General features: G+C 38.2%; 1 protein-coding gene across 1 annotated transcript in view; it reads left to right on the top strand.

Annotated features, from left to right (window-relative positions):
* Positions 1-25,478, top strand: part of LOC126171255 (small subunit processome component 20 homolog) — a 205,728-nt gene that overhangs the window by 21,008 nt on the left and 159,242 nt on the right. The window contains exons 3-8 of the mRNA XM_049920787.1: positions 7,789-8,122; positions 8,197-8,415; positions 10,982-11,263; positions 12,839-13,089; positions 17,829-18,405; positions 18,936-19,157. Coding sequence (XP_049776744.1) covers positions 7,789-8,122; positions 8,197-8,415; positions 10,982-11,263; positions 12,839-13,089; positions 17,829-18,405; positions 18,936-19,157 — 1,885 coding nt within the window. The remainder of the gene's footprint in view (positions 1-7,788; positions 8,123-8,196; positions 8,416-10,981; positions 11,264-12,838; positions 13,090-17,828; positions 18,406-18,935; positions 19,158-25,478) is intronic.

The raw sequence follows: 25,478 nt of genomic DNA, 5'->3' as shown, positions 1-25,478 counted from the left end.
CCCTGCCATCTTCAGAATTTGAAAGAGAGTATTCCAATCAACATTATCAAAAGCTTTCTCTAAGTCTACAAATGCTAGAAACTTAGGTTTGCCTTTCCTTAATCTTTCTTCTAAGATAAGTCGTAAGGTCAGTATTGCCTCACGTGTTCCAATATTTCTACGGAATCCAAACTGATCTTCCCCGAGGTTGGCTTCTACTAGTTTTTCCATTCGTCTGTAAAGAATTCGTGTTAGTATTTTGCAGCTGTGGCTTATTAAACTGATTGTTTGGTAATTTTCACATCTGTCAACACCTGCTTTCTTTGGGATTGGAATTATTATATTCTTCTTGAAGTCTGAGGGTATTTTGCCTGTTTCATACATCTTGCTCACCAGATGGTAGAGTTTTGTCAGGACTGGCTCTCCCAAGGCCGTCAGTAGTTCCAATGGAATGTTGTCTACTCCGGGGGCCTTGTTTCGACTCAGGGCTTTCAGTGCTCTGTCAAACTCTTCACGCAGTATCGTATCTCCCATTTCATCTTCATCTACATCCTCTTCCATTTCCATAATATTGTCCTCAATTGCATCACCCTTTTATAGACCCTCTATATACTCCTTCCACCTTTCTGCTTTCCCTTCTTTGCTTAGAACTGGGTTTCCATCTGAGCTCTTGATGTTCATACAAGTGGTTCTCTTATCTCCAAAAGTCTCTTTAATTTTCCTATAGGCAGTATCTATCTTACCCCTAGTGAGATACGCCTCTACATCCTTACATTTGTTCTCTAGCCATCCCTGCTTAGCCATTTTGCACTTCCTGTCGATCTCATTTTTGAGACGTTTGTATTCCTTTTTGCCTGCTTCATTTACTGCATTTTTATATTTTCTCTTTTCATCAATTAAATTCAATATTTTTTCTGTTACCAAAGGATTTCTACTACCCTCTTCTTTTTACCTACTTGATCCTCTGCTGCCTTCACTACTTCATCCCTCAAAGCTACCCATTCTTCTTCTACTGTATTTCTTTCCCCCATTCCTGTCAATTGTTCCCTTATGCTGTCCCTGAAACTCTGTACAACCTCTGGCTCTTTCAGTTTATCCAGGTCCCATCTCCTTAAATTCCCACCTTTTTGCAGTTTCTTCAGTTTTAATCTACAGGTCATAACCAATAGATTGTGATCAGAGTCCACATCTGCCCCTGGAAATGTCTTACAATTTAAAACCTGGTTCCTAAATCTCTGTCTCCAGGGTTCTTCCATGTATACAACCTTCTATCATGATTCTTAAACCAAGTGTTAGCTATGATTAAGTTGTGCTCTGTGCAAAATTCTACCAGGCGGCTTCCTCTTTCATTTCTTAGCCCCAATCCATATTCACCTACTACGTTTCCTTCTCTCCCTTTTCCTACACTCAAATTCCAGTCACCAATGACTATTAAATTTTCATCTCCCTTCACTGTCTGAATAATTTCTTTTATTTCATCATACATTTATTCAATTTCTTCGTCATCTGCAGAGCTAGTTGGCATATAAACTTGTACTACTGTAGTAGGTGTGGGCTTCGTATCTATCTTGGCCACAATAATGCGTTCACTATGCTGTTTGTAGTAGCTTACCCGCATTCCTATTTTCCTATTCATTATTAAACCTACTCCTGCATTACCCCTATTTGACTTTGTGTTTATAACCCTGTAGTCACCTGACCAGAAGTCTTGTTCCTCCTGCCACTGAACTTCACTAATTCCCACTATATCTAACTTTAACCTATCCATTTCCCTTTTTAAATTTTCTAACCTACCTGCCCGATTAAGGGATCTGACATTCCACGCTCCGATCCGTAGAACGCCAGTTTTCTTTCTCCTGATAACGACATCCTCTTGAGTAGTCCCCGCCCGGAGATCCGAATGGGGGACTATTTTACCTCCGGAATATTTTACCCAAGAGGACGCCATCATCATTTAATCATACAGTAAAGCTGCATGGCCTCGGGAAAAATTACGGCCGTAGTTTCCCCTTGCTTTCAGCTGTTTGCAGTACCAGCACAGCAAGGCCGTTTTGGTTATTGTTACAAGGCCAGATCAGTCAATCATCCAGACTGTTGCCCTTGCAACTACTGAAAAGGCTGCTGCCCCTCTTCAGGAACCACACGTTTGTCTGGCCTCTCAACAGATACCCCTCCGTTGTGGTTGTACGGCTATCTGTGTCGCTGAGGCATGCAAGCCTCCCCACCAACGGCAAGGTCCATGGTTCATGGGGGGGGGGGGGGGCATTAGACTGGTAGTGAGCTGAATATTTGTAAACTCTGCTGTGTTTAGACATGGCACAAGGGAAATTGTGTATTATTCAAAACTTGTCATAATCCTTCATGAATACGTCTCCCCTCAGCCACATTACTCTTCACCTAGGCTCATATATTCTCAGTGGGATTTAAATGAGCACGATATAGAGGAAGCCTGATTAAACTATGCCATTTCTTTTAGCATAAGCCAATTTGTTGACCTGGCAGCATGGAGTTTTTGGCTTGTACAAAAGTTCCGTTAACTCCGCCTTACACAAGTTATGTTCACTTTTATCCAATGGAACATTTCTTTGTACCCAGAGCAAAATATTCACTTTCCTCCATGCATTGTTGAAGCTCTATCCATCAGGTTGAAATGGTATGGCACGTTGTCCTTTATTATTGTCGAATTTGGAGGAATATTATACAGAACATCATCATCTTCACAGCTGGTGAATGTGTTGTTGGATGACCACTTTTATTGAAAATCTCGTGTTCAGATGCGCTGCACTGTTTTTATCAAAGTGACGCCAACACAAAACACTAGTTCAATACGTGATTACTGCAGAACACTTCAGCACAAGAAAATATTACTTTACAAGGAGAGCTAACGAACGTAGGTGCATCTAATGCACGGCATAACATGGTAGTGTTTATCCACAGCGTGGCAGCGGGGGCGCTTTACCAACTGAACCACTGGAGGCGTGGTAGGGAAAGCCAGCTCGCCATTAGTGTTACCTGGGCAATGGCATAATGTGCCCTCCTGTGTGCCAAACGTCAAAAGTCACAACTAATTTTAAATGCGCTATAAGTGCTTTAAAAGTGCTTATAGATGTACTGGTACAAAGATGTACTGGGAAAAGCTGCTGAAGGAAGCAAATGTATCTACAGGTGGTAAAACAGGTACTGTAATTAAGGGTAACAACCTCGGCTGTTTCACACATTTGAAAGTAATAAGAGGTGACACAGTCTATCAGCTAATCAGCTATAGATGACAATGTGAGGTTTCAAGAAAGAAGACAGAACAACAAAGATAAACAAACACCAGGAGTAAGAATAATCTATACTTACATTATTTTTCTTACCTCAACACTGTGGAAAGACATTGGCAGAGGGGAAAAAAGAGAGAGCTGCAGAACTTTACTGAACTAATTAGAGCTTTGGGGTGGCAGTGTGAGACTGAATCCTTCAACTGTTTAATAGCTGTGGGAGTCTTTGCAACATTCCAGATGACACAGAGTAGTTGGCTTGTTGGAAGTAAATAAAAAAATTCATCTGAACCTTAGGGTAACCATTAGAGCACTTCATATGTGTGTCAAAGTCGAATGTGCAGCACTTTTTCCCCTCACTTACTTTCATGTAGGCACTCACTGAATGCAATCTAACAGATGTGTGCACCCTTTCATGCAGCAAAGGAAACATGGTAGTTAGCTGTGTGACAGTACTGTGGGAGGCATATTGATAGACCACTGAGCCTACACACACTGCAACTTTGCAGCCTATGCATATAAGCATGCATTCAACTTTGTTATGAAAGTCTCCCAAACAGTTGTGTCATTAGTTGCGGTGGTGTCAGTCGCCTTCAGTAATTCCCATCAAACAGTGCAAAGTTTATTTGCCCTCTCTCTTGCTCATCGTAGGCATCATGTGGATTAGGTACATGCTTCCAGTGCTCAAGTTACCACCCAGCTTGTTGTTGAGCCATGTATGTAAGATATTTGAGACACTTTTATTGAACAGATGACATCTGCTATAGATCCCCGTCAGATATCTCAACAAACTAGTTTCTGGCCTGATAAACCTTGCACAAAACAGGCACTCCTCGTTTAAAGCAGTTTTGAACTTGACAGACTGACAGAAACAATTTTGAGTGACTTTTTGGCAGCCGGCAATTTGTGAAATTATGTATTATCATCAAAGAGTATGATACATTGAGAACTGCTGGAAAACAGAATTTTCATTAATTATACAGAAGATTGTTCACCAAAGCAAGATCATAAAAAAGGATTAAAAATGTCACAAGACCTCTTGGTCTCCCTCTACGGTTTTTACCCTCCATGCTGCCCTCCAGTACTAAATTGGTGATCCCTTGATGCCTCAGAACATGCCCTACCAACCGATCCCTTCTTCTAGTCAAGTTGTGCCACAAACTCCTCTTCTCCCCAATTCTATTCAATACCTCCTCATTTGTTATGTGATCTACCCATCTAATCTTCAGCATTCATCTGTAGCACCATAATTCGAAAGCTTCTATTCTCTTCTTGTCCAAACTATTTATCGTCCATGTTTCACTTCCATACATGGCTACACTCCATGCAAATACTTTCAGAAACGACTTCCTGACACTTAAATCAATACTCGATGTTAACAATTTCTCTTCTTCAGAAACGCTTTCCTTGCCATTGCCAGTCTACATTTTATATCCTCTCTACTTCGACCATCACCAGTTATTTTGCTGCCCAAATAGCAAAACTCCTTTACTACTTTAAGTGTCTCATTTCCTAATCTAATTCCCGCAGCATCACCCGACTTAATTTGACTATATTCCATTATCCTCGTTTTGCTCTTGTTGATGTTCATCTTATACCCTCCTTTCAAGACACTGTCCATTCCGTTGTACTGCTCTTCCAAGTCCTTTGCTGTCTCTGACAGAATTACAATGTCATCAACGAACCTCAAAGTTTTTATTTCTTCTCCATGGATTTCAATACCTACTCCGAACTTTTCTTTCATTTCCTTTACTGCTTGCTCAATATACAGATTTAATAGCATTGGGGAGAGGCTACAACTCTGTCTCACTCCCTTCCCAACCACTGCTTCCCTTTCATGTCCCTCGACTCTTATAACTGCCATCTGGTTTCTGTACAAATTGTAAATAGCCTTTTGCTCCCTGTATTTTACCCCTGCCACCTTCAGAATTTGAAAGATAGTATTCCAGTCAACATTGTCAAAAGCTTTCTCCAAGTCTACAAATGCTAGAAATGTAGGTTTTTCCTTTCCTTAATCTTTCTTCTAAGATAAGTCGTAGAATCAGTATTGCCTCACGTGTTCCAACATTTCTACAGAATCCTGTTTATAAAAAGGGTAAACGAACTTATCTTCAAAATCACAGACCAGTATCCTTAACATTAGTTAGCTGCAGAATTCTTCAACTTATTTTCAGTTCGAATACAATAAAAGTTCCTGTCCACAAATCAGCGAAGTTTTAGAAAGCATCGCTCATGCAAAACAGCTTGCTCTGTTCTCACATGATATCCTGTGTGCTATGGATGAACAACAACATGCAGGTTTAGTATTCCTAGGTTTCCAAAAAGCTTTTGTCGTAGTACCCCGCTGCAGACTGATAACGAAGGTACTAGCATATGGAATAGGTTTCCAGATATGTGAGTGACTTGAAGACTTCTTAAGTAATAGGACCCAGTATGTTGCCCTCAATGATGAGTGTTCATCAGACAAAAGAGTATCATGAGGAGTGCCCCAGGGAAGTGTGATGGGACCACTATTATTATCTATATACGCAAATGACCTGACAGACAGATCAGCACCAAATTTGCCAATTATGCTGTGGTGTACAAAAAGGTGTCATCATTGAATGACTGTAGAAGTATACAAGATGACTTAGACAAAATTTCTAGTTGGGGTGATGAATGGTAGGTAGATTTAAATGCAGAGAAATGTAAGTTAATGCTGATGAGTAGGAAAAACAATCCCATAATGCCAAATCCAGTATTAGTAGTGTGCTACTTGACACAGTCAAGCCAATTAAATATCTGGACGTAATGTTGCCAAGTGAAATGTAATGGAGCAAGCATGTAAGGATCATAATTGGGAGAGTTTTAGGAAAGTGTGGTTTCCCTGTAAAGGAAACAGTGTACAGATCACTACTGCGACCCATTCTTGAGTATTGCTCGAGTGTTTGGGATCCCCACCAGGTCGGATTAAAGGAAGACATTGAAGCAACTCAGAGGTGTGCTGCTAGATTTGTTACCGGTAGGTTCTGTTGACACACAAGTATTATGGAAATGCTTCTGGAACTCAACCAGGAATCCCTGGACAGAAGGCGACATTCTTTTTGAGGAATGCTATTGAGAAAATTTAGAGAACTGGCATTTGAAGGCGACTGTAGAAGGATCCTACTGCTGTGAATGTACATTTCGTGTAAGGCCCACAGAAAAATTAAAGCCCATGCAGAAGGACGTAGACAGTCATTTTTTTCTCTGTTTGTGAGTGGAACAAAGCGAGAAATGACTGTTAGCGTAACAAGGTATCCTCTGCCTCTTACCATATGTTAGCTTGCGGAGTATTTATGTAGATGTAGAACTGCCCAGATGGTTCCTTTGCAAGAGCACAGCTGGCTTCCTTCCCTTTTCTTGAAACAGTCCAACCTTGCACCCAGTCTCTAGTGGCAAATTTGTCAAAGGCACATTAAACCCTAATCTTCCTTCCTTCGTGAGTGTCTATATAGACAGTCAACCAAAATCTTAAGACACAAAATCCCTCTTATGTGGTGGTGCTATAAACACTTCAAAGGCATTAAAGAGAAATTAACAGCTGGACTAAAAGTGTTTTCCCATTAAAAGGATTTTTAGCTGAACTGGCATCTAAGACCCATGTGCATAATTTTTGTCTTCAAAATAGAAAAGGTCAAAGACACTGAAGATTATGGGCAACAGAACTGCATTGGAGGATAGCATAGGCCTACACTTACATTTCTTAGACAAACTCTAGCTATTGGAAGTGAGAAATCATCTCCGCAGTACATCAAGCAATTGGTTAAGTAAAAGTAATCACTGACTGTGTACGGAAGTTGGGCAGTGCACAGCTATGTGAAAAAGAAAAGGAACACAGTACAGGTATTACACTTCTTTAGAACTCAAACACGTACCTACAGTCTCTTGGCACAGCAGTTTGTAGAAGAAGGCATGTATGGTTATCTTTACCTGTTCTATTGTTTATGTTCTGCCCTAATGCATCTTTGTTTGTATTTCACCCTAATTTTTTTTTTGCCCATGACCTTCTTTATCCACAATGATAAGAAGAATATATTTCATTTAGATGGATTTCTGATACTTACTTATTTCATTATTGGATACAATGCACACACTCTGCGAGCTCAACATATTGTTCTTATAATCTTGTTTTATTACAGATATACTTCTTTAACATTGTAAATATCCCCTTACTCTGCTGTAGTTTCACGCAGGGGGAGAGTGTGTCACGTCATATCTTGTAAGACATGTAACATGAATCACGTTATTACGTTATTAAGAAATTATAAAAATCTTCTCCTCCCTCTGCCCCCCCCCTCTCTCTCTCTCTATATATATATATCTTTCTTTCTGTGTGTGTGTGTGGGGGGGGGGGGCGGCCCCTCGCGTGCATGCATGCATGTGTGCACACGCTTGCACTCACGTGTTCGTACATGGGTGTGTATGTATGTGATATGTGTGTGTGTTTGTGTAGATTAGCCTATCTATGAAAATTAATACCATTTTTCAAATTTTGTGATAAAAAGAAATTTTTTGTTTGTTTTAGGTTGGTTGTGGCTCTTGCACAAGATCTTCGTCAAGAGATTTATCCTTTTTATCAGGATATCTTACAAAAATTAATTCCTTTGCTGTCAAGCAAAGATGCTGATCAATTAGAGTGGACATTCAATTGTTTGGCTTACTTATTCAAATTCTTGTGGCGATATCTGGTAAAAGATGTGGATGCAGTTTTTGATAGCCTGATTCCTCTTCTTGGAAATTCAAAGCCACCTTATATAAATAATTTTGCTGCTGAAAGTTTTGCTTTTCTTGCACGCAAAGTCAAGGACAAAACGGGATTCCTTGCTTTAATTTTAAAAACACTCCAAGAAAAACCAGAGGTAACTAGAGAGAAAAGATTCACGATTTTCTGTGGATATTAGAATAATTTCTACAATGAAAGTTTATTTTGCAGGGAGTTTCAGGTTGTGGTCGTTTGCTGTTTGAAGTTATTAAAGGTGTGTCTGGCCAGTTCCATAGCTGTGCCGAAACAATATTACCTTTATATATGAAGTCATTAAACAATGCTGCATTACCACAGGACTTGTTATTTGATGTGTTATCTCATTTTATGACTGCCCTGACCAGTGGAACCAACCCACAGAAAGCAAATACTTTGTGGACTGCATTATTTGTGAGTACCATAATTTACTTTTAATCTGAGTTAAATCTAATTTTTGCTGCAGTTACTCCAGGAGTATTTATGTTGTAATATATTTAATAAGATAAATAAATTTATGAATTTTGGAACAATTGACAAAAATCCCAAGTTTTTGGAAGGGGTGTCTGCAAGATGTTCAAGAAGTAACAATGGATATAATTCTTATAACATGCTTATATGCTTACATGTTCTGAAAACTTTATCCCTTTGGGTAGAGTTGGAGTAGAGTTTCACCAGTAAGTAATTCTGTAATTCATTAGTGAATGGAAGTATGCGGAATACACTAATATCTTCATTTTAAGTCACCAGTAGCAGTCTTCATGTATGTGGTGTCCTCATATGTGCTAAAACCTTTTGGCTGTATAAAGTATGAATGTTGATGAAAACGGACTGTAGTGTAGAGATATTAAATACAGTATATTGTTTGCATATATTGCATAACATTAGTAAAATTGAAGAAAGGAAGGAATGTGGTGTACAATGAATAATATTTATGGCAGATGTAACTGAAAGTGGACTTGTCAAATGGTGTTCAGTGTTCCAGTAACATAAGTGTTGTAGGAAGTTATCTAAAGGACAACTTGAACTGTGAGTCAAAAAACTTTTTTTATGAAATTGTAGAGTCAGGCCATGAAATGAAAAGTTGTCTGTTAATAGGATGAAAAAACGAGAAAATTTCTTACCCTTATGGTGAATTATGGTCATTTTGTTGCCAAAAATGCACCTTTTTTTAGTTTAGTTCCCTTTCAGGTCATTGTGTTTTGTCCAACATTTTTAGTGTGTGGTGACTATCTTTGAAGTGCAAGTTGCTATCACTTTCTGATACTATGAAATTTGAAAATATCCCATTTATGCCATCGCAAAATATGACGTGCCCCAATTTGAGGCGTACAGCTCTTGAATTACTTTTAAAAATACTCAATACAAGTGCACCTAATTGCTTGCAGGTCTTGAATAATGTTGAAAAACGTCCGGTGTAGGTGTTGCATAGATTAACTATTCGCACATGTATGTAGGTGACTAACAAGTATCACTCTCTTACTTAATATCTGTGCATTGTAATATTTTATATTTATCTTTGTGATTTCATTAATATCTTTGTATCTACAGTAACACACCCGTGTTTCTTTTTAAGTCCACAATTATGACAGAAACTTTGAGTAATATATTTATTTATTATTGTGGCTATATAATTAAAGCTATCATAATTTACTAACATTATTTATTTTGTTGTCACCACTAGCTGATCACATGGTATTGCCCTATTTATTTTTATGTCATCTCCAACTCACCCTTATCCCACCAGTAGAGGTGAAATGTGATTAGGACCATAACCAGTCAACCAAAGACTGTGAAGGCTTTGCATATGTCTCTAAATCAGTAATTTTTTTATTTCTTCCCATGTTACCACCTCCTTGCCCCATCTCATCTGTCAATGGAGTGTTAGGTAAGTTATTGGAACTGGCATCTAGGGTAGCATATGGAAGTTTTGTAGTTCATGGTGTCTCTATGACATGATTTGGCCAGACAAATAAAGTACCTCACGGCCTATAGATGACTCCTGACAGTAAAAACAGAGGAAGTCATTGAAAGCTTGGTTCAAATGGCTCTGAGTACTATGGGACTTAACAGCTGAGGTCATCAGTCCCCTAGAACTTAGAACTACTTAAACCTAACTAACAGGAGGACATCACACACATCCATGCCCGAGGCAGGATTCGAACCTGCGACCATAGCGGTTGCACGGTTCCAGACTGAAGCACCTAGAACCACTAGGCCACTTCGGCCAGCATTGAAAGCTTGATTTTACATTAAATCTTACACTGCAAGAAATCCTTGGAACATTTATCTGCTGATATAGTTTTTTTTTTTTCCTAGGTTTTTACATGCTACCCAACCCACCCATTATGGTGTTGGAAGGAATTATCCCAACAGTATTTTATTCCAGATAGTAAGGAATATGATTACCATCTTGTTGTCTGTTTATTTGTAAATTGCTGTTGTGTTTTTTATGTTTTTATGTCACCACTTTCCCACCACCACCAACAACAACAACAACCCACACGAATTGGTGTTAAAGGTGTCTCATTTCTACTAATTAGTTTCCGGCACTATGTCACATGCTTCAGGTATTTCATACCTGTCCTGGAGCATATATATACATGTCCACGCATTCATATATTTAAAAGTGTTTAGATTACCAATTCTCACATATAAACCCATAGCCTCAGTAAGTGCCATTAAAACACTTGTATATGTATGTAACATGATATGTCTAGAAACACAGTTTTGAATGTTCTCTCTTTAAGTGGTGAGACATCTTATTATGGAGAATTCCAGTAATTATTGAACATTTTTACATGACAAATATTATGTAATTAGTACAATATATTCATTGTACTGTGCAAAGGTGATTTTTCCTCCCCAACCCTTCAGAGCATGTGAAACATTTATGTGCCATTGACTGTAATCAAAGTAAATAATATACAATATTTATTTATATTTTATTTTTTTCAATGAAATAAATTTATTTGTACAGGAAACATTGCAGTTTTTCCAGTCATCTTGGTCCACTGATCACAGTCAGCACAATGAGAAGGGTTTGCTGTACCTGTTGAAACTTTTTTATCAGTTAGTTCAACACAAAAATGGTGTCTTTGTTGTGGATTCAGGAGTTACAACAAAACATCTGATTAATATTTTAGAGAAGCACAGTCTCCCAGATAGTGTTTTATCAGTTGTTCTAGACATCGGGGCATGCTTGCTTCTTTCTTCCCAGCTAAGACTTTCTCAAGAACACGCTAGTTTGCTTTTACTGAAGGTAAGTGCTTTAACATGAGGAAGTGTACATATATTTTTGAACTGTTCACATTTTCTAGTTGAAGAAGATGAAATATCAAAAACAAAGCCAGTCACTTAAAAATGTGTGTTCTGTTATAAAATTATAAATCTTTGATAACTGTGTCCCTCTTAAGTTTAGTGTAATACATCATATTTTTAATCATTTTATGTTAAGTTTTTTTAATTCTTAGCCTCATTAAATTTCACATATTGTTCAAAACTAATCGATTTATTTTGACATGCAGCTTCTTTTTTTACGTGGCTGAACATTTTGAAAGGGTCCTGCCAATTGAAATTTGCCAGTCATGCGTATTTCCTTAACTTGCAATTCAAAAAGCGAGTGTATGAACAGTTACAGAAATCCATTTTTCCATTAGATTGATCTGTATGTTCTTAGACAGTATCAAAATAATGAATTGGCACTCTAATTTAAACATATACAACACACTGATTTTACTGAAAATCTTCTATATTCCAAAAAATAAAACTTGTACCTCAGGTTGACATAGGTTTCACATTAAAAAACTATGCTTGACACTGCCTCTGATGTGGCCTCAAGCACATGCCTTAAATAACTTTACAGTAGTATGGAACAAAGTCTCACATTGTTGGTTTCATGTTTTTTACAAAATTACAATTAAAGTTAATTTGATGAATTTAGTAATGGAGGAAGCATTGTTCTGACATAAAGTTTTATACTTGTTAGTAATTATATCAATCCATTAATACTGCAGTGCATAAATATGCAGTGCTGATTACATAAACAATGACACACACTAACATATGAATTACAACAACATTACGCTGTTGTAAAAGGTGCTAAAATGTTTTCATCAATTTCAAATAGGTTTTTTTTTTTTTTTTCTAATCTGATGGGACCAATGATCTCGCTGTTTTGTCCACTGCCCCAAATCAACCTTTTATGCAGAAGTAAAGATTCTAAATTTGAAAGATCATGAAATCTAATAGCTGGTGTATGTCTATGCTTAGGCAATGGTGATGTGCTTTGAAATTTAATAATTACATTAATACATTACTATTTCAATTGAAATCAGTAAATGGTTATTTCATCAGTACAGTGTATGCACTGAGAACAAGACTGTAAGTTGTGTGTAATAAAGGGATACAAAACCTGATATAAGGATCGTAAACTTTAGTTAATCTAAAATAAAAATCGTAGTGATACATTCAGAATATCCAATCCCATTCTGCTGTATTACCAGTCATAACTCTCATAACCACCCTCACCCCCCGCAAAAAATTATTCTTGACTGCAGAGTCAAAAAACACACTGTTCAGTTTCTGGCAAATATTAATTCAAATGTATCATCATTTATTTAAGTTGTGGATGATTTGTAAATGCATTAAATACTGTTACTAAGTTGTCAGCATGTGGTTCATGCATGAAAGCAATATTTTACATACTTTCAGTTTTAAATTACTGTGGTTATACTAGTTGCCTTTCTGTAAATAGTGATGTCATAGTTTCTTATTGTATTGTTATTCATATGTAATATTTTCAACATAAACCAACACATTAATACCAAATTTTCAGATTCTTGGCGTGCCACGTCCCACTTTGTGGTTGGAATTCACTCGCAAGATAATGACATATTCAGGGTTTGACACTCTGGTTTTACCGCGTCTTCTCCAGTACTGTAATTCTTGTTTGCCAACAAATGAGGATTGTCACCGAGTCTTATATGTTTTAACCCAGCTGTTATTATATAAGGCTCCTCTTTGTGCTTCTGGTTGTGATCTGGAAAAGTGGCATGTGTATCCACTTAACTTTGCACAATTTGAAAGGTAACTAGTTAGGAAAAAAATGTTACATTTGAATCTACATTTCCTATGGCCTGGACTCTTTTATGGAAAATCACTAAATAATATTTGCATGGTACAGTGAGGTACAAGTTCAGATGAATAAGAAATCATTAGAACAGACACAGACAAACAACTGTTCAGAAAGCTGTTCAGTGTTTGTATTTATGTTAATGAAATAAAACTTTAACTGCATCCTGCTTGAGAAGATAACTTTTTTCAAGTACACAACTGGAGTAGTTGGTGACAGATATGACTACATGTAGGAAGTTTTCAGTCCATGACTTAAAGGAACTGTTGCCTTACTAGCACAGTATACTAAGACATTTTGACCAGGCAGAGAAGAGAGATAACGAGTTAGTAGAGAAGGTATTTTACAACGAGCCACATATGCTTCATATACTGATGAGCAGGGTTTCATCATCATATAATTATTAGTTTTCATACCCCTTAACAATTTTTTTCAAATTATGCTCCAAATAAAAATATTTTTTTATTAATGAAAAATGTCCTGTAACAAATGACATTTCATATAGCCAGCTAAAGGTGGCTTTTAAAGCTGAAAATAATAAGTTGCAAAGTTCTGAAAATCGCCAATAATAAATTCCTAAGTATACTTGTGCACTGGATTTTGACTAACATATCTTGAAACTTGAAGTCTTTTTTTTAGTTCCTGTGTAGCTAAGAAGTCCAACCATGTGCTTCACAATGGTTTCCTGTGAACATAAATCATGGAGAAGCTGGCTGGAGGACAGTGGATGAATGTATCTCATACTACTGGCAAGCACTTGTCACTCAACTGACAAACTGTCATCATTTTCAGTCTCTTTTTGAAGTAACAGCACATTCTTCTTCACTTTCTGAGCTGCTAAATTCAATGTCCAAATCAGGATCACTACAGTAATACTGTTTTGAAATCATTGCCTAAACAACAATAAAGTAGAGAGTCTAAAAGCGCACATTTTTTTGTTGAGTATCCAAAGCTGCACGCAGTAAAGATGACATCTAGTGACAACCTCCACCACCAAAACACAGCCCAACTGCAAATGTAGTACCAGATGCTCTCCAGCCACTGAACATCTAACTGTCAGTGCTGAAACTACCGGAGTATAAATGGAGTTTTATTTTTTCGAAAATCTCTTCTTCAGTTACCGTAGTATACTCAAGATTTTAAGTTTCTGTCAAAATAATAAAAATTAGGTAACTCAGGGGTTTGTGTTAAGGGGTTAATCTTGCTGTACAAAAAATAAGTTCTCACTGATCAGCTGAATATTTCTAAATCCAAAGCTGCACCCAATCCAGTGCCATCAAAGTATCTCACATCAAAAATCTGTAATCAGCAAATGCTGCTTAAATCAAACAATGGAAAATCCAGGATGGAATGTAACAATACTTCGACAGTTGCTACTCACCATATAGCGGAGATGCTGAGTCGCGATAGGGACAATAAAAAGATTCACACAATCATAGCTTTTGGCCATTAAGGCCTTTGTCAGCAGTAGACACACACACACACACACACACACACACACACACACACACTTACGCAAGCGCAACTTGCATACACGTCTGCAGTCTCAGAAAGCTGAAACTACATTGCGAGCAGCAGCATCAGTGCATGAAGGGAGTGGCGAGTGGGTGGGGGTAAGGAGGAGGCTGGGGCAGGGAGGGGAGAGGGATACCCCATCCATATCAAACCTACAACCACCAGCAATACCTCCACTTCGACAGCTGCCACCCATTTCATACCAAGAAGTCTACAGCCTAGCCATCCATGGTCGTCGCATCTGCAGTGACGAGCAGTCCCTCTCTAAATATACCGAGGGCCTCACTGAAGCCTCCACTGACCATAATTATCCTCCTACCCTTGTACAAAAACAAATCTCCTGTGCCTTATCTTTCCAGCCTCCCACCCCTCCTAAAGTCCCACAGTCCAGCCACAGAGGAGCATTCCCCTCATAACTCAGTACCATTCAGGACTGGAGCAACTGAATTACATTCTCTGCCAGGGGTTTCGATTACCTCTCGTCATGCCCTGAAATGAGAAATGTCCTACCCACTATCCTTCCCACCCCTCCTACCATGGTATTTCGCCGTCCACCGAACCTACACAATATACTCGTCCATCCTTACACAACCCCTGCTCCCAATCCCTTACCTCATGGCTCATACCCCTGTAATAGATGCAAGACCTGTCCCATACATCCTCCTACCACCACCTATTCCAGTCCGGTCACTTAACATCACCTATCCCATCAAAGGCAGGGCTACCTGTGAAACCAGTCATGTGATTTACAAGCTAAGCTGCAACCACTGTGCTGCATTCTATGTAGGCATGACAACCAACAAGCTGTCTGTCCGCATGAACAGCCACCGACAAACTGTGGCCAAAAAACAAGTGGACCACCCTGCAGCTGAACACACTGCCAAACATGATACCCCTCATCTCAATGACTGCTTCACAGCCTGTGCCATATGGATCCTTCCCACCAACACCAGGTTTTCTGAATTGCACAGTTGGGAACTTTCCCTGCAATACATCCTACGTTCCCGTAACCCTCTTGGCCTCAACCTTCGGTAGTCACTGTCCTCATCCATCCAGCCCCCTCCCTGTTCCCATTCCAGCTCTACCCAGCTGTCGTTTCACTGCCACTCCCAGTCTTTTAATTTCTTCTTTTTATTTTTATTTTTCTCCTTTCTGCTACTTACCCCCTCTCCCCTCCGCACCTTCTCTCCTGCCCTCCGGCTAAACTGCAACACTTCACTGTTCGCCACTCCCGCCATACTATCCCTCCCCCTCCCGCCACAGCCTCCTCCTTAGCCCCACCCACTTGCCACTCCCATCATGCACTGGTGCTGCTGCTTGCAGTGTAGTTTCAGCTCTCTGAGACTGCAGAAGTGTGTGCAAGTTGCACTTGTGTGAGTGTGAGTGCATGTGTGTATGTTTGTCTACTGCTGACAAAGGCCTTAATGGCCGAAAGCTATGATTGTGTGAATCTTTTCAGCATCTCTGCTATATGGTGAGTAACAACTTTCCTTCTCTCGTATTGTTACAAATGCTGCTTAAGTCAGTTTCAGTAGCTTTTCTCTGTGTTGCTGATGAATAAATGTTTTAAGTTGATAGAAAACCTTTGAAAGTGATTTGTTCTGTGTCCAATTTACTATAACATTTTCATTATTGAAGCATTGAGTGTTAGAGTTACAAATTTTTGTCTGTAAGTCCTCATATGTAATGTTATTCTGAGCTCTTCGCGGAGTTAGAAATACGTACATGGTGTAGAATGCTTTGGTATTGGAATTGGCTGATCCAGGGCTCTCTAAGCAAGAACTTGCTCCCAGGTAAACAAGGAACAAAACATTTCTTAACAATATCACTAAATCATACTTGTCATTTCTGTAGTAAATTGCTATTTGAGTTAAACTCAAGAAAGGTCATGACAAATTCTGTTGGTGAATATAGCTGTGCCTGTTCAAGCACTTTAGTGGTCTGATAACAAACCGAAACTATTCATTGTGGCAGGCAAGTTCACTAACTGTAAAAAGGTAAAGAAAGTTTATGTCCAGATGGACTGAGAATGATAGCTGTCGAAGAATGCAAACACAATACTAATACATTAAATACTCCAAAGTACTGGTGCTAGAGCTTTGTGAGCTCAAGTTGCAGTGTAGCGTAGCAGTACAGTGCCTGGCTGGCAGCTTGAGGTAGGCTCTGTAGGCAGTGGTCTCTAGGCTGCAGAAGAATGTCTTGCAGTCTACTTGCGGCCACGTCATAGGGTGGAAGCAAATAGATCCACATTAGCTGCACCTCCTAGGAGCATTGTTAATGAGATAGCAGTGGTGGCATCCTGAGGTGCACTTGGTGAGACGCCATGGTGGTGGTTGTAGTTCAGAACATGTACTGTTTTTGGCCCTTGTTGCCATGGTACCTGAGAGCAGATATCGAGACATGTCCAAGAACGTACTGCCATGTAGTATGAGAAGGCAACATCCTTGTGTGTTGAACATGACCTGTATATGCATGTGATTGTTTTCTTTCTTGTATTATTCCTCTGTGAGTATAGCAGTGTCATATTAGAAAATTATTTGTCGTATATCCGTAGCCAGTTTTGAAGGAATTATTTTTTCAGATTTTTTTTTTTTTTTTTTTCTTTGCAGTCCTGGTAAATATTGTGATACTTCCTACTATCCCCGTGTAGTGTTTGTGTGTATGACTCCCAATATGAATATCAGATGACACTGAAATAATTACAGTTTATATCAGTGTAGTGCCTACCCAGAGACAGAGCTTTCTGTCAGTTCTTTTCTATTCTTCATTGCTGGTTGTTGTAATGGATGTAACAGGAAGGGCAGAGATTGTGACGTGTATATCTTGGTGGTATCTGAAGGAATCATCTCTTTTGTATACTGGCAAAGCTGAACAGCATAGTTTTTTTTCCCCCCCACCATCAGAAAGTGTCCAGTGGAGCATCCATACAGTTCTTCTTTCCATGTGGACTGGTTGTTAGTGATGTTCACTTGAATGACTGTATATATTTCACGCAACTTAGCATTTACCTATCATCTCTACCGGTCTTCCAATAATGTACCTCTACCTAAAATTAATGAGGCACTGATAAGATCTCAGCACTTTCTAGCTTAGCCTTTGTAACACAATTGTGATTTGAACATATATTCCCTGTATAATTGAAGTAGATTCAAAACTTGTGATCTGTTCATTCTTGCAGGTTAAAAACTCGCCAGTCACTTGTGAAAGCAACATTCTGTGATTTTGTTATTGACATATTACAATTTAAAACGGCTGAGGAATTGGCTTCCCATTTTGAAGACACTGTATGTGCATTGATTTGTCTTCCTCATCTGATTCCTCAAAAGACAGATGAGAAATTTATAGGTGCTCTCATTCAGTTGGCATTCAAATTTTTGTCTGAAAGCTCTGTTAACAACAACAGCATAGAAGTATCAGAGGAAGAAAGAGGAGAAATGTCAAGAGATGCTCAAGACTTTGCCACTCCACAGAGTAACATATTAAATGAGGAGCAACTATTGTATTTCATTTGTCTTGCTATAGAAACAATGGTACATATAATGAGAGGAGACAAGCTGGAAGACATCTTGAAACTTGAAGTAATAGATGACTTATTACCATATGCATGTAAACCAAGGTTTGTAAATGCATTGCGAGCAATTGACATATATCTAACTGCAATCAATATAAGTAAAAAGGATGATGATGTCCGTCTTACACTCCTGAAAAAATTACATAACAAACTGGAAAGGAATCTTTCTTCACCATTTCACAAGGTAAGCAGGCATTGTTTTTGTGGTCGGGTTGCACAGTTAAAAAAGAGAATGAGTCATGATATTTTACTTCTTTTGAAGTGTTTTGTTGTATTATTATGAACAATTAAAATAAAAAAAATCCAAATATTATAAGTTTTGAACTTAGATTCAAAATTGTTTTGGAAACACTTTTAAGATATTAGTATTGAAATTGTGTTGCTTGAGGCTTTCCCAATGGACTATTTGTTGAAATGGTTCTCAGACAAGACACTAGATATTGTTGTGAAATCCTACAGTTTTCATTGATACAAGTGACGAACCATCACACTTGAATATGGACATCAGTTGTGACAATGAAATACTTTGGGAATTTCACATGCAGCCTTGTAGATTTTTTTGAAGAAAAAAAAAGTGCAGCCTTGTAGGTTCAACAGTGCATATTATCTTTATTTTTGTATGGTGTGTGTAATAATTAATAATTTCTTTCTATAGTTGTCTTAATTTTTAAGTGCAGATTTAAGTTCTCAATTGTGTGTAACACACTTTCACAGGTCCGGTTCCTTACAGCCCATATATTTACTCTGTTTGAAAGTGAATCAAAAGAGTCTGAAACATTGAATAACAATGTTCCATCATCTGTCTTCCATCTTTGTTTCACTTCAGAGTCGATACCACCAACTGTTCAAGATTATAGACAGAAATTGCAACATATGCAGAATTTGGAATATGAAGCTACAAGAGTTTCTCTGTCACAGAATTGTGACTTTAATAAGGTAATCAATTATTAAAATTTTCAGAAGTAATAAATGTACATACTAATTATTTCATATGACTAACATTCACATTGGTTATTTAATAAATTTTACACTTTGTGTGTGTATGTTTGGTGCCTTATTTTACTGAATAATACAGAAAGGTCAGTATCAAATACTGATATGTTGTTGTTGTGGTCTTCAGTCCAAAGACTGGTTTGATGCAGCTCCCCATGCTACTCTATCCTGTGCAAGCCTTTTCATCTCTGAGTGACTACTGGAACCTACATCCTTCTGAATCTGCTTATTGTTACATCTGTAGGTCTCCCTCGACAATTTTTGCTCCCCACGCTTCCCTCCAGCGCTAAATTGGTGATCTCTTGATGCCTCAGAATGTGTCCTACCAACCGATCCCTTCTTGAAGTCAGGTTGTACCACAAATTTCTCTTCTTCCCAATTCTGTTCAGTACCACCTCATTAGTTACATAATCTACTCATCTAATCTTCAGAATTCTTCTGTAGCACCACATCTCAAAAGCTTCTATTCTCTTTTTGTCTGAATTGTTTATTGTCCATGTTTCACTTTCATACATTGCTACACTCCATACAAATACTTTCAGAAAGCAGTTCCTTCAATGGTATCTAGTTTCTGTTCTTCAGATATGCTACTGTTCTTATTAATTAAAGAAAGATCATAATATACGTAAAATGAATTTAAAAATAAAAATCATAATATGTGTAAAAATCCATTTTCAAATAAAACCTTGTTATTTTTAAAATTTCATTAGATACTCAGTTTTAAGTGTAATGGTTCAGCTATTGTCGTCTCATACGGTCAACACTTCGTGTTGAGCAGAATGCACACAGAGAACAGTACACATATTGGAAAGACCTTTTTTGTACTAGTTCTCAGACAAAGCAAATATGTAAAACCAACCAAAATATTAATCCACACCAGCATAGTTCCACAAGCAAGATCATTTAAAAGTAGATGGTCAGAACTGAAATAGAGAACACAAACACTGAACACAGTGGATTCTGCTAGCTGTGGTCCTGCTCAGCTCCAGTACATAGACCCTGTGATGACAAGATGTGATGTGACATAGCAGCTAGGAGTTTGTCATTTGTTTGCAGAACCACTCTTGCTGTAAACCCCCTGTTCTGCTGTACCATTTGTGGGGAAAGCTGCTAACTCACTGCCAAAAGTGACAAATACAGGATCCATCTGCTGTAACTGCTTCTGCTCTAGCCAGTGATGGTAGTAGTGCAAATTGTGGTGTCAGTGTCCAATTGATTAGCATTGTGTCAGTGACTGCATGGAGCACTGATGTCATGGTTGTCAAATTTACTGGTTGTAGTGAGTAGTCAGATGATGTTATACACTGTCAGAATAGGAGTTGCTTCTGGTGCTGACATTTCCTGGAAGCCTTCAGTCTCTACAGAGAACCTTGTTCTTATGCACAGCAGTTGCATGTACCACAATTGCACTGTGTGTGCATTTGGAAGAGAAGTGGGAGAAAAAAAAGAAATATATCTGGGTGAAGCTGGGGGTTTTATGACAGGACAATAAAAGCATTCAACAAAAGTGGAGGACGTCAGGTCGTACATAAATTACTTAAGAATGGATGAGCATACGTTTCAGTTCAGTGAAGTGTCTCATCATATCACAAAGCACAATACTCACTTAAGAACTGCTATATCTGTAGAAGACAGGCTCACAATAACACTTTGATTTCTTGCTGCAGGAACGAGTTACTCTAGCTTACAGTACAGCACTCAAATACCACAGTGCAAATTAACTAAAATAATACCTGAAATGTGTGAAGCACTTTATAAAGCACTAAAGGCCAATATCTGAAAGTAAATAAATTTTCAATACATTTTATGTGAATTAAGAACTATTTTTATTTTAGATCAAAGTAATAATTACATTTTGTGTCCCACAACTACAAAATTAATAGAAATGTTCGAAGCTGATGAGGCACTTAACAATATGAGGCATCCTGAGTACAAAAATAGACAGTTTTATGTAGATATGTCCGTTTCCTTTCTCATGAGAGTAGCTTGAGCGGAGACCATCACTTTTCTTTTTATCTCGTCAGCCGTGGACCCGGGCCGTATCTCACATATAATGATCTCCGCAATTGTTTTGTAGCTCTCCAGTCTCCTTAATCTATTTTTGTACTCAGGGTGCCACATGTTGTAAAGCACCTCATCAGATTTATACATTTCTATTTGCAGTGAACAGAAGACAAGCGACTTTTATGAACAAATGTACAGCGAGGCCTTAGTTTTGATCATATTGAACTGACGACAGGTGAGATTTGACAAAGTTCCGTATTACACCATCAAATTTCTTTGACATAAATATTCGTCATATCAACTTTGACAAAGAAATATGATAGTGTAATACTGGCCTTATTGATTGTTGGTCAGTAAACATTGCTTTGAGCCAGGATTTTCATACAGGTGGTACCTCAGTGACTCATAAGGAGCAGTAATGAAACCTTCGACTGAAGTTTGTGTTGAATTAACACTCAGTTGGTGTCATGTTCAACTCCTGGCAACAGGACTCCATCTTGAGGCATAAGGTGATGTTCAATGCAAAGTATGCCCTTAATGATGATTTCATCAGGGATGGTAGACATTGTTCTCACCCAGACAGTGTCCTTTTTATTACTTCACGTAGTATGACATCTTTCCATGTTTTTTCGTGCAAGTACAGGGGCAACGATTGGAAAGTCTCCCAACCCATGGAATGCGCATGAGTCAATTTGAAATAAGATGACTTCCTGCTGATCTAAATCAAGATCGGGGTCTGCTGATATTCTGAAAATGGTGTCTATGTTGGCATGGTTTGATATTGACTTGTAAATGATCTGATGACTGTAGGATGACACAAATAAAGCCCACCTTTGTAAGTGCTGTGCTGTTTTATTCAGCATTGATGACCGAGAGCCGAATAATACTAGTAAATGTTTGTAAGGTAACTGGATATATAAAAAAATATATTCACCATGTGGCAGCAAAACACACTTATAAAAGAATATAATTAGGTGAGCTGTCGAAGCCAGTGGCTCCTTCTTCAGGCAGAAGGGTGAAGAGGAAGAAAGAGGGGTGAAAGAAAAGGACTGGAGAGATCTAGGAGAAAGGGGTAGATTTCGGTAAAGTTATCCAGAACCACAGGTCAGGGGAGACTTACCGGGCGAGATGAGAAGGAAAGACTGATTGTTGGGGACTGCACCATACGAGATTTGAAAACCTGAGAGTTTAAAGGTGGAAGACAGGATAAATGCGAGACAGAGATCACTGCTAAAATACCTGTGCACAGTTAATAAGAGTGAAAAGCTGCATTTGAATTCAGATTAACTGTTTCAATAATTGTAAATCAGATGGTGTAGACTATGTGCACACCAAATATATCATGTGCGTCACAAGATTCAGTAATGAATGGCTGTTTCCTTGTCAACCATTTATATATGACTTCTACGTGAATTTCCCCTTTTATGTGTATTAACTGTCCACTTACAGCTTTACTGTTATGAGTGTACAGAGTGTCAAAATGTGCTTTAATTTGTCAGGGAAGCCAATGCACCTGTATCTGTTTGAAATGTTGTTATTTTTCCCATAATCTGCGCATTAGTTAGTCACTTTTGAGGGTTTCCTGTCTCAGTGTTCTGTAATGGTTCAATTGCATGGTCATTGTGTATTTTGCATGCACTTCATGAGCTACAAACAGTTAGTATATGTACATGTTTGGTGCAATTGAACCAAACTTATTTTATGGGGGCAACAGTGGTGTAAAGTATGGTATTTTTACTGCCTGGAAATGGTATTGCTACATTGTTAACATGGTTTTTATTTTCCATCTCCAGATCTAGTGCTGCACAAGAGAACCATGCAGTCTCTCTCAGTGCATGGTCCTCCTGTGTAGCATGTGAATCTGATGATGACTGCCTGAGGCGGTGGAAACAGTTATGTGAAAATATAATTCTGACTGTGTCAGAAAATAAAGATGTTTAAGATTATGTGTAGAACAGTCTGGGAAAGGTAGCAATGATTTTATCCCAGGGTCTACAGTGGAGGACATGTAACTGAAACTGGCTATTTATGTGCTGCTATGTGGTGGCAATCCATGTCGGAGACTTCAGTAAAAGTTGTTTTTTCCAATCGTGTCTTCTTTGTTGTCATGCTTCTTCTGTTTATCTGGTTTGGTTGAGTGGACTGTGGAAGTGTCATTGAGTTCTGGCCACTGTTTTTAGTTTCCCTAGCTAACTCACACATTGTGCAATTATAGGATGTTGTTTAGTGATATATCGGAGAGGCATAGTTATTGTGTATGAATATTGTTAAATGACTGGAATCATATTTTAGATAAATAGGTTTTAATCCACACTTGACTGTCCCAATTTAAGTGCTGGCGGAGAAGGTTCCTTGAAAAATAACATGGCATTTTTCCTTCCCCATACTTGACCTATGTTTGCTTCTGCTCCATTGCTAATTACCTCATCCACAATTGGCCATGAATCTCTAATCTTTCAAATTTCCTTCATTGTTCCTTGGGACTGAAAACCGTTCCACTCACTCACCTGGACTCACTGCCATAACTGTGAATGAGTACTGAGTTCTGAGGCTGGAAAGGTGGAAATTTCTCATGACTACAAATGCACTCCAAGCAGCCCACTCCTCACCATTTGCTCTTGTAACTTCTTTTTACCCATCTTTTATTTCCTTACGGAAGGAAAAGGGTAGGCCCTCATAAACCTTAGTTCATTTTAGCCATGCCATTCTAGCTGTAATTGGAGCAGGGGAATCCCAGTTGAGAGTAGTAACTTGTCTCACAGCACATTATTTTGCAATTTGCACACTTGCACAAGAAGGCAGTCAGAGCAATGAGAACAGCTTGTGGGCCTGCAGGGAATGGCATTGTTTAGCAGTCAGTGTTTTGTGTATTTCACAGTATATTCATTTCGTCAGTGAGCTTTATCAACATACTCATTAGTGTGTTGAACTTTTTACATTGAAGGTAATCATCAAGTTTTTGTGCACCTTTAAGCATTTACTTCATGATCTTCAGTCACCATTAATATAAGAAAATTTTATACTGTAATCGTATTTTAGTATACAAACATTTTTGTTTTTTCTTCATAGCCATTGTGAAGTTACACTGTCTCCATTTCAAGAAGGTCTAAAATTAAACATAGAATTAATAAAGTGTAACAAAAAGGAAATACAAATTACGGGATAAGAATTGGCAGTTTCATGATAGCTGGACTGAAAAATATTTTTTGTTCAGTTGTATAATTTCATTTGACATATGTGTGGAAGTTTTGCAGCCACCCCAGAGGAATACAAATTAAAGAGAACTGCAAAAGACTACTTTCTGCATTTTTTAAGTCATAAGAAAGACTACATGAACAGAAATTTTCTTCCTTGAAACAAGGATTGGCATGTCAGCAGGTGATGTCAGAAAACTTGTTAAAAATTCAGAAATTGCAACAGAAATAAGTTTTGAAACCTCTCACCTTGTTGCAAACAGCTGTCAGCTATTTACAGACAAAGATTTTGTCAAAAATTGATTCAAGATAGTTTCTAAAAAAATGTGCCCAAAATCAGTTAAATTTTTGAATAAAATTCTGTTAAGGCAGAGGAGAATTACTGCAATGGTGGCAAATATAAAGGATCAGTTAAAAAATTTCTCAAAGAAATTTTCATACTGTGCAATGGTTTTTGATGAATCAACTGACATCACCTCCATGCCCCGGTTGCTAGCATTTGCAAGTGGAATAATACACGAGTTTGAAGTTTGAAAAGAGTTGATTGGAATGAGTTCGTTGTCAGGGCAATCTTAGTTTAGTGAAATGTCCACTGGAGTCTTGGTACAGTGTTCACACATTGATTTAGTTCAAACTAAGTTAGCATTTATTACAACTGATGGAGTGCTTCCACAGTAAAGATTAATTCTGGATTGCTATCATTACTAAAACAGCATTTAGGAGTGCATGGTGATAATTAGATACAATTATGCTGAATAAGAAATAAGTTTTGAACATGTCATGAAAGTTGTGGTTCCTAAAGTTAATTCCATAGGATCTTGTGGTCTCAGTCACTGAAAGTTTAAAACTTCTATTGAAGGCATTGAAAGCAATCATTGTGATGTGGTTTTCTTACCCAGATATAAGATGGCTAAATCATGCTAAAACACTGGAGGAGTCTCTGAATTAAAATGGCAAAATTGAGATTTTCCTGACAGAAAAGATCAAAATTGTAGTGCCAGACAAAAAAAGTACTTCAGCCACTCGCATTGGCGCTGTAGCCAGCGTAGATTTACTTCTGGAGGAG

The sequence above is a fragment of the Schistocerca cancellata genome, chromosome 1 (genome assembly GCF_023864275.1).
Source record: "Schistocerca cancellata isolate TAMUIC-IGC-003103 chromosome 1, iqSchCanc2.1, whole genome shotgun sequence".
Classification (NCBI taxonomy): Eukaryota; Metazoa; Arthropoda; class Insecta; order Orthoptera; family Acrididae; genus Schistocerca; species Schistocerca cancellata.
The sequence above is the reverse complement of the archived record's forward strand: the minus strand, read 5'-3'. Positions and strand labels throughout refer to the sequence as shown.